At 33.8% G+C, this 10,430-nt stretch overlaps 1 protein-coding gene across 4 annotated transcripts in view; it reads left to right on the plus strand.

Annotated features, from left to right (window-relative positions):
* The first annotated feature begins 314 nt into the window (after positions 1-314).
* The window catches only part of LOC110032988, a 44,208-nt gene continuing 34,092 nt past the window's right edge, over positions 315-10,430 (plus strand). For 3 of the 4 annotated variants that reach the window (XM_020736805.1, XM_020736802.1, XM_020736803.1), the window contains exons 1-2: positions 315-890; positions 3,417-3,516. In XM_020736805.1, the coding sequence (XP_020592464.1) occupies positions 748-890; positions 3,417-3,516 (243 nt within the window). In that variant the 5' untranslated portion in view covers positions 315-747. The remainder of the gene's footprint in view (positions 891-3,416; positions 3,517-10,430) is intronic. The other variant, XM_020736804.1, reaches the window with a different exon arrangement.

The raw sequence follows: 10,430 nt of genomic DNA on the forward strand, positions 1-10,430 counted from the left end.
ACATATTTCCATACCAAACATCTAAATATAAAAAATTAAAATTTTATATGTATTTTCTATATCTAACAGCCCCTCGACTCCCTTCAACGAAAAATTATTCCATATGGACGAACACCGCATGCAAGATGCGTGCGGTGTCCCATCCTGACCTTAAATCAAGTGATCTAGGTTCATGATGTATTTCAGTGGGCCTCACCTAAATTTATTTTTAAAAAAAAATCGTAGATCACCATAATCTATGATTAGAATAAGACACCACATACAAATATTTAATAATTTCTCTCAATCAAAAATTATTACATACGGACCGAGCATCTCCAACTACACATGCGGTGTCCGACTCGGCCGTCGTTTTCTATTTTGCTCGCTTCTTCGGTTACCGATCTGTTTAAGTCGTCCCCGAGCAAGATTCGTCAGTCATCGAACAATTCTGCGCTAGTTTATTACACGAACTCCGAATCTACAGGCTTAGAACTTACCGTACCGACCGGAGCTTCTTCTACCCAGTCGTTCAGATCAGCGGCGCCAAGACATCATTGCCACTGTTGTCGTTTCCCTCTGCTCCAAGGAGTCCTGGCACTGGTCCCGCTATCTATTGCTTCTATCCGGTTGTTACGAGGAGGTGGGGTGGACTGAAGAGAAGGGGGCAGAAATTTTGGCGGAGAATGAGAGGCCAGCCAAAGAGAATAATTCTTCGGTCTCGGTGTTGGGGAGTTGGACGCTTTTGGTGGCATAGGAGGTAGGGAAATGATGGAATTGGTTGAGGAGGTGAATTTCGCGCTCTATGGGTTCCGGCCCTGGCGGCCGGTTCGGATTCGGCGGACATGCTTGCTCTCTCTGCTAAACATCTGCAGCAGGGAGGAGGGACGCCGGCTAATTAAGGAACGGGGGTAAGTATATGAAATTTATTTTCAATTTCTTCGTTTGGTATGAAGTGACAGCTATTGTTACAACTCTTCAGCCATATGTCCGGACAACAGCCCGGATGCAGCAAGGAGGGCGGAGGTCCGATTCCTCCCCTCCTCCGCTGCATCCGGGCCGTTGTCCAGACATCCGGAGTTCGGATGTAAATTTTTTTTCTTTTTTAATCCCTTTTCACTTAACAGATTTAACAACAACGTGAACGTAAGGGTTATGCTACTCGATGAAAATTGAATGATGGGAAACATTCTAATCTGTTTTACTAATAAGTATGGCTGAGAAAATTTTCATTAGAACAAAGATAACTTTTTAAGAATTAAATGGTTCTGTTTTGTAAATCCATACACCATGTAAGGTGGAGCACGGTTTCTTATTACCATCATAGTGAAATATTAACTTCGCAAAATTAACTTACTGAACTTTGGAGTAAGCAAAATCAGTTGTGTGATGAGATGATCATGGTTAAGGCATAATTTGGTACATTGGAAACTCATCAAGTTCATGCACCCAAACTTGAAGTAGATTTCAATCACAATGATGATCCAATTTATTTGATGTTAATTTTGGCAGAGGATAGGGATGTTATCGTGATAGGCAGTTCAAGCATTATTTAAGAGTATATAATTAAATGTGACTGCTCAAGCATTCTTATTCTTGTGTTTGTGATCAAGTGATTTCCCATACTGTTAAATTTTATTTTAATAATGTAATTAAATTACATGATTTGATTAAAATAATTATTTTTAACTGCGACACTTCATTCTATAAATTATTTATGGAATACTCTTTGGAAGAAAATGGGAACACAATTTAGATTTTCAACTGTTTATCACCCGCAAGTTATTGATCAAATTGAAGTGGTTGATAGAAGCATAGGAGATTTGTAATAGTTTTTGATATAATATTATATATTTGCGTGGGATTTGATACACTATCCATGGTTGCATTTGCATGCAACTCATCCGTTCATTGTTAAAAAATTGTATTCTATTTAAGATGTTTATATCGTATCAATCTAGAAAGCACAATTTTTTTTAGGCTTCCTACAGAATCTTAGCCTAGTGTTAGGGGTGTAAACGAGTTGAGTTGAGTTGAGTCGAGCTTGAGCCATGCACTTATCGAGCTCGGCTCGAGCTCAAGCCCAGCTCGTAAAGGTAGCAGCCGGCTCGCAAGCTCAAACTAAAAGTATAATTTTTTACGGTAGATGACCGAAAAAAGGTATTGGTGGCCGGAGGAGGAGATACGACGAAAAATCATCGAAAAATGTATCAAAATTACTAATGATCAGCCAATCAAGCCGGCTCACGAGCTAACGAGTCGAGCCGGGACAAGCTCTGAGGCGTGTGGCTCGATAATCGCTCCTCGCGAGCTCGTTAACGAGCCGAACTCGAGCCGGCTCGACTCATTTAAACTCATACCTAGTATATTAGTGAAATGACTTGCACGACATGGTCATGATTTTTATAAGAATATTCACAAAAAAGCTGACTACTAATTCTGACATCTACGAACTTTTTGCTAATGTGAAATTTAAGCATGGTGATCTGGTCACTGTGTGTTTAAGTTTGGAAAAGAATTCATCTCAACTTCTATGAAATATAATGCTAAAATGGTCTGATGAAACACATTGGAACTAATGGAGTAATGGTTACTTGTTAGAAATTAAAGGAGATTTTGATTCATAGTTTTGCTAACCTTATCTATTAGCATAGATTTTGAGGAATCTATAAATAATATTTTGAGGCATGAAATTTTTATATTTTGTCACTTATATCTTATAATTTTCAATATTGTGAGCACTAGTCAGATATGTGATTTCTTTGATTGTAATACAAATGTGACTATTGGATTCCAAGAAAATTACTCTACTTGAACTGACATGGGGCTTGATTTTATTTATGTCTTATTCTATTTTAACTAAATAATTCGGTATTAACTTTCCGATTTTGGGAAAAAGTTGACCCTTCAAACTTCACTTCAAAATCCTACTTTAGTATCGATAGTCTGTTTCTTTTTTTTTTAAATCTTGACTTATCATTTTCAATTTATTATCGATTGATCTTAAATTCTAATATTTTTCTTGTTTTTATTTAAAAAAAAGAGTTGTCGGATTAATTGATAATTTGTGATCTTTGAATGTGCACATTTAATTTGCATAAAAGCATACAACGATATTAATTGCATCAGAAGTCAATAAAATTGAGTTCTTCTACATCATTAAAAGTTTTAGGTGGATGTATACTCTAAATCTTTCTTTACTGCAAAATTTATATTTAACTTTACCATGAATAATGCAATTTTATTTTTTATATTATGAAATGGGTGAATATCTAAGTTAATAATGCCGTATAACATATAATTCATGTGGGAAATTTTAGCCAATATAATTTATTTGTTCTCTTTATTCAGTGGGTAAATTGTGTATTAAGAGGTTAGACATTTATAGAAAAAAATTATTTTAGATGTATTTGTTTAACTTTTTAGTTATTTTTCAGGATGACCAATATGATAGTTGATGCAATTTTGGACTTGAACTTTGATGATACTGTGAGCTCACTTGGTGCTACAGCTCTTTTGTACGTTTTGGCTAGTGATGTAAGATCTATTCATAAATCTTATGAAAATATTCCTTGCCATCAAGTTCAAAATTGTTTACTGCGTTGTATATTCGTCAGTTAGTTATGAAGTGCTGCATGCCTTTCACACTATTGATTTTTCTGGTTTACTTTCCTGATGTTTGTTGCATGTCGTTTTTCTTTTCAGTGGTAGTTTGATGACCTTATCGAACATTTCATCTTACCTCCCTTTAGCACAACTTTTAAATGAAAGATGTATCTACTTGGCTAGATTTGGATTATGCTATTATTGCTTCTTTCATTAAAACATTTTTTCTATTTCGATGAAATCGGGATCCACCAACATACCTAGGTTTGGAAATATTTATTAGTTTAGATAGTATTATGTATATTTTTTTAACCTATTGGTTTTCGTAGACTTTGTTTTTAAAGTTAAAACAATCGATATTTGGTTGCCTGCGGTTTCTTCAAGATTTTTAATCTTAATATGAGGAGTTTCTCTTTTTAAATTTTAGGAAGATTTACATAATTACCACTCAATTCCTATGCATATACATATTTAACACCTATATTTCAATTTTTACGTACATTCTACCATACCTATGCATGAAAATGTGTATTTTACTTTTTAAAAGTTAAAATGGTGGTGTTTTTTTATGTGATATAGATGTAAAAAGTAAATTTTAGGTGTTAGATATGTAAATATATAGGAATTGCGTGGTATGTATGTAAATACCCCTAAATTTTGACTATTAGATTATTAATGATTTTGAATGGGCCACCAAGTTTCTTGTTTGTTCTAAGATAGGTATTTACTCTGCAAGAAAAGGGCTTCTATATTCTTGATGGTCAGTGCTATAATTAAGTGAAGGAAAACAAGAAAAAGATTTTTCCACTATATCTTGTAAATGAAGTGCCATTCTCTACCATCCTTCCTCTCTTCCTATTCTTTCTTTATTTTATTCTCTTCAATTGAAGGGCTACTATATTAGAGATATGACATTTGTCTCAGAGGACTAGAATTTCCCTTTCTTTCATGTCCTATTAGCATTTTTTCTTCAATGGTATTTTATTTGGTATCTCATCAATCATTCATTTTATACAGTTGTTGTATTGGAATAGTATGTAACATGCAATCCTTGTTTGCCAGTTATGACTTCGAACTTTTTTTTGGCTAAATCTTGATCACCTATAAAATTACCCTTATGTGCTAGAAACCATTAGTCATTTATTTTCTTTAGGTAGATTGAATTTACTTAACTATTTTTCTTTTGTGATAGATTTTAATTTAGTTAGATTTGGGGTTGACAGTTTTAGTGGAATTATGCTCCCATAGGTAATGATCTCTCTCTATCATGTAGGAGCACTCTTTATTAAGGATTTCTCTTAGCCTTATTTTCAGGTATTGATTTGAGAAGAATTCGTTAGATGGGAATTGGTTGTAGTGTTAAAGGTAAATCGTAGGCCTCCTAGTGGAACCAATTTGTCAACATTAGAGGATTTTAAGCCCATTGTCTAGGGAGCCTAATTATCAATTATGAATTGCCTTATCTTAGGTTTCTTGAGCAGTTTAGGGTGGAAGTTTGTGATCGAAGATGCGCTTTTGAGATTGAATTTGATTTGTTCATGGGCAGAAGACTTGACTAAGTTTTTTAGAGGCACACAATTTGATTTCTTATAATTCAGGTGCTCTAGTGATGAACAATGAGTTATGAGAGTTTAAAGAAATGACATAACCTTTAACTATCCACGAGTTTTAGTTTGAATTGAAGAAGAATGCATACAATACATAGGGGTATGGTTGGTTTGGTAAGCAAGCATGGACTAGTTTTAGGTGGATTCCTTACTCTAGATGTTAGGTGAGGACCTTGGTTGTGTTTGACTACTTCTAGGTAGGGACTTGTGTCGTATCTAAGTGTTCTAAGCGTTCTAAGCGTTCGCTTGCTGCTGTATCCCCGAGCTAAGCTTGTGTTTTTAGTTGGAGCTTGACTTACTGTAAAGTAGTTGACTTAGATCAAATTAATAAGCTCTATGACTTCTCAGTAGAAAGTTTTTTGAAATTTAGTCATCTAGGTCACCAAAAACAATCAAAATCGGGTGCTCTCTTTTAAAACCTCTCAGAACCTTGAAATTTCAAACCATGACACAATCTTTTTCCACAATCATTATAGTGGGTCACTTAAATAAATGAAGTATACTTTTAGATTTGGTAGCTATTCATCTCAATCTCTTTTCAAAGGGGTTAGTTTCAAGTTTATTGATTATTCATCTCAGCCTCTTACAAGTATAAATGTATGATTCTAGATGAGAAGATATTATCTTGAGCAAATCATTCAGTGTCAAAAAAGGATTAATCACATTCATGTTAGTATCAAGATTGAATCTACTATGTTTAATACTATTTTGACCACCACCCAAATGCATACTCGATCAAACTAATCTCTATATTTAGTGGAGTCCAATGTTACCACTATACTTACTTCAATTGATGAAGAGTTTGCACATTCTACCTCAGTACATATGATACTAAGGAAACACTATCTAAGTAAGACCACTTCAGATCATTTGTCATCATGAGTTTAAGCATGGTTGAGCTTCAATCATCCTATCTATTATCTGTACTTTAGATCTCACGAGCATAATGAGTTAGCATTTAAACAGACCATTTTCCATTCTTATTGAAGAGTGTAACTTGTTGATTGAATTCCAATATATTTTTTTTATGAAGCCTTTGTTGACATGGCCTGCCCTTGGATTGTTTTTGGCATATCCCATATTGAACTGAGTAGTTTTTCAGGATTTTAAACCCTACTTTAAACTAACAATCATTTTTTTCTTATTAAGAATAGCTTGACGCATCAGTCATTACAATCTATTTCTCTAGAAATTTAGAAAACTTGCTTTTTTGCATATTCATTTGAGTCTAAAGAGCTTGCATCTTCCTTTGCACAGAGCACGCAACAGTGTTGATATGCTGAGGCAATTTGTAAAATTCAATGTGTTGGTAAGAATGTGGATTCTATGGTTTCTTCCGACTAAAACTCTCAGGTGGTTGAATGATGAATAAGAAAGCCTTATAAATCAATTGGAAGGTGAGTGAGAATGTGTTTATTGGTAAAAAAGGGAAGAAAAAAAGAAAAATAAATTTATTATTTGTGCCTTCTTGCGTAATCTCTCTTAGCTTGCTCCCTTTGTCTACATCTCTCTCAAGTTCGAGTTGTAGCATACTTTATGCTCTTGCTCACCTCACACTTTTGCTCTTTTCAGCACTTGGAAAGCTTATTCCTCATGCATCTGCTCCCAAGTGACTCATGCCTTGACTCTACTTCACTCGCGTCATTGTCATGACCCACAAACTACATCACCACCCCGCATTGTCTATGCATAAGCTGCACCACATTTGTGTTTGTTTCACCTGAAAACTAGCCAACCACGAAGCTCTCTATGAAACTAATGATCTCCACTACCCTAGCCACCCCACTACCCTAGCCCCCCAATGGTTGCCTTTTCTTCTTTTTTATAGTAAACGGAAGGACAGAGCAGTCACAAATGATAGAGGGACTAGAACAATAGCCAAAGAAGAAAGAACTCGTAAATCACAAATATGTCTTCATCTAAAACCTCACATTTCATTGATACTTACCCCGACATTGAAGAAAAAGAAACAGCCTTTGCATTTTTGTTAATCTTTGATCCAGTCAAAATTTCCTCCATCTTCGTTTAATTTTAAGCTAGGTTCAAGGGGAGACTTTCTCATCCTTGCAGACTTTGCTTGGTCAGTGCTAGGCAGAGGCCTCTGGGACACCGTTAGTAGGAATGTAAGTGAGCCAAGCTTGAGCAAGCTGGGAGTTTGTGTTCAGCTCCTTTGAAATTTGATCTATTTGTATTCGGATCATGTTTGAAATTTTTTGTGAACAATGTCTTCTTATTTGGCTCATTAGAATTTAAAACAAACACAAGCCAAATAATGAGCTCAAAAAAGAAAATTTTAATCTAACCAATTTTTAAAAACTGTCGTATAGATCCCGTCTAGCAATTTTAACCATAAGAACTCATGAACGCTTAACATATACTTCACGTGGGTCACAGATTTAAATGCCTAAGTTTTGTACTATAATTTAAATAGTATAAGGTTAAATGTCTGAATGCTCTGTAACTGAAGAAAAAAGAAGCGACATTGATTTTGTTTCTATTTCGCTGCAATAAAGAAAAGGCTGGCATAGGTTTTTGGAAAGTATAGATATGATACTCAATAGGTTTTGCGGCATATTTGATGACTTTTCTTTTTCTTTGGAAAAAAAAAAGCATTCAAGGTCGTTAGATAATTTGAATTTACATCTAGATTAGCGAGGCTTTACCATACCAAAAAATTAAAATTACTGGTAATAAAAAAAATTCATTATTATAAAGAAAATGGATGCAATTGTTTTTCATAAAATGAGCGCAAAGCTGGAAAGTAAAATTCTACTCAAGCTGCTTGAAGGACATTCTTGATCTTGATGACTGTCTCTGTTTTTATAGCTCTTTACATTTTCTTTAGTCCCATTTTTGTGCATGTTGCTAACAAGGCTCCAGCATCAACACCTCAATATATATAACTATGAGCTGCTGAAAAATGAAAGAATACCACAATTTGCTTCTAACATGAAGTAAACCTATATTTTCTTTGAATTGGATGTTATCTGGAGAATGCACTTCCAACTCCAAGTTTTCTGTATGTTATATATTATGCCCCTTCTTTTACTTTGGGAAGGTGATGGAAAAACCTTATTTGAATTCTAGTCACTATTAAGAAATGAATAATTTTATTGGCACAATGTTTGGAATCTCTAATTGGTTGTGCTATTTGTTTGGCATCACTTGATTTAATATATTGTATGCTTTATGGAAGCATAGTTGTCAAGATAGTTGCATGTTATTAGCTTTTTAAGATTAATCATTTAAAGCTGGTTATTTACCCATGCACAGGTAAGGTTGTTTATTGATGATGAAAACATGGGTAATGAAAAATGGTTTGCTTACTCTTGTATTCCAAGACGACTGAAATTAGTGAGGCTTGAGTTAAAAAAATGGGAAAATTTACATACGTAGCGTGCAATTCTTATGAATTTACGTATCTCACAGCTAAATTTTCATAATTACACGGATAACACTTTACATATGCATGAAAATATGGATTTACCTATTAAAAAGTGACAATTAGTGTTATTTTTGATATGATATGAAAGAATTGAGTGCTATGCTTGTAAATATGGAAGTTTAGGTGTGAGATACATAAATTCATAATAATTGTGTGCTGTGTATGTAAAAACCCCCAAAAAAATATATTACTTTTTTTAAAAATCTTGGCAATGTCACTTATGAATGACAGTAGGACCTAGAATTTGTTTGCTTTTATATGCGATGCGCAATTTGATCATGTATAATGGCCTCTATATTATTTGAAGATAGAAAATAATCAGAGGCATTTCTAGATTTCACAAAAAAAAAAAAAATTCTGACATTCATGAAGTTAAAACTGTTTTGAAACTTACTTAAATGTAATTAGACCAACTTTAATTTTGATTCCTAAGAAAAGAAAACATTAGAAAGAGATTTTACTATTTTAAAGTCATGGGAGGATAAAAACACTGCCGTTGCCGGTCCCAAGCCCGGATGCGAAAAGTGGAGGGTTGCGTTAGGTAGTCGACAACCAGCGTAAAACCTGTCGAAAAAATCATGACATGAATCCTTTTGATCATTGTGTAAGTGCTATGGCGTCCCCTGGAAGCGACGCGCTGTATAGCCTGAATACAGTGAAAAGTGTGCAAGGGCCGCTACACCGGCGTCCGGGTGTAGTGTTAAATAAGCAAGGGCTCGCTCATTACGAACGCCTGCGAGTAAAGAAGTTAGTCCATGAAACTAATGAAACTAATATTAGGATAGGATCTTGGAATATAGGCACTCTCAATGGTAAATTAATGGAATTAGTTGATATTATGATTCATAGGAAAATTAATATCTTATGTATTCAAGAAACTAAGTGGGTTGGAGAAAAGTCTAAAAAGATTGATAATTTAGGTTTTAAACTTTGGTATACTTGTAAGAGTCGCACTAGAAATAGTGTAGGTGTAATTATAGATAAGAGTTTGAAAGATAATGTTGTAAAAATTAATAGTGTTGGTGATAGAATTATAGCTCTTAAGATTATCATTGATACTAAGATTTTTAATATTATAAGTGTTTATGCTCCTCAAGTAGGTTCATATACAAGACTTAAAGATAAATTTTGGAATGACTTAGAAGACTTAATACAAATGATACCTCTTGAAGAAAGAATTTTTATTGGAGGAGATTTAAATGGACATGTCGGTAGAGTGGTAAAAGATTTCAGAATTATTCATGGTGGCTACGGTTTTGGAGTAACTAATGAAGAAGGGAGAACTATTTTAGATTTTTCTTTAGTGTATGATTTTGGTATTACTAATACTTTATTCAAGAAAAGAGATGAACATCTTATTACTTATAAGAGTGGATCTAATAAAACACAAATTGATTATTTTCTTATGAGAAGAAGAGATCGTCGTGATTGTAATGATTGTAAAGTCATTCCAAGTGAAAATTTAAATACCCAACATCGTTTATTAGTTTTAGATTTTAAGATTAAGAGTTGTAAAATAAAAAAATGCTAGGACTCATCTTTGCAGAATTAGATGGAGAAACTTAAAAGACACAAATAAAATTATTTTTATGAGTAAAATTCAAGATTTCAAAATTTGGGATATTCATGAAGAAGCAAATGTGATGTGGGATAAAATATCAAACGCTATTAAACATGTAGCAAAAGATGTTCTTGGAGAATCAAAGGGAAAAATATTTACAAATAAAAATAGTTGGTGGTGGAATAATAATGTGCAAGAAAAGATAAAATATAAAAAGTTATGTTATAAAAAT

Source organism: Phalaenopsis equestris, unplaced genomic scaffold (assembly GCF_001263595.1).
Source record: "Phalaenopsis equestris unplaced genomic scaffold, ASM126359v1 Scaffold001078, whole genome shotgun sequence".
Lineage (NCBI taxonomy): Eukaryota > Viridiplantae > Streptophyta > Magnoliopsida > Asparagales > Orchidaceae > Phalaenopsis > Phalaenopsis equestris.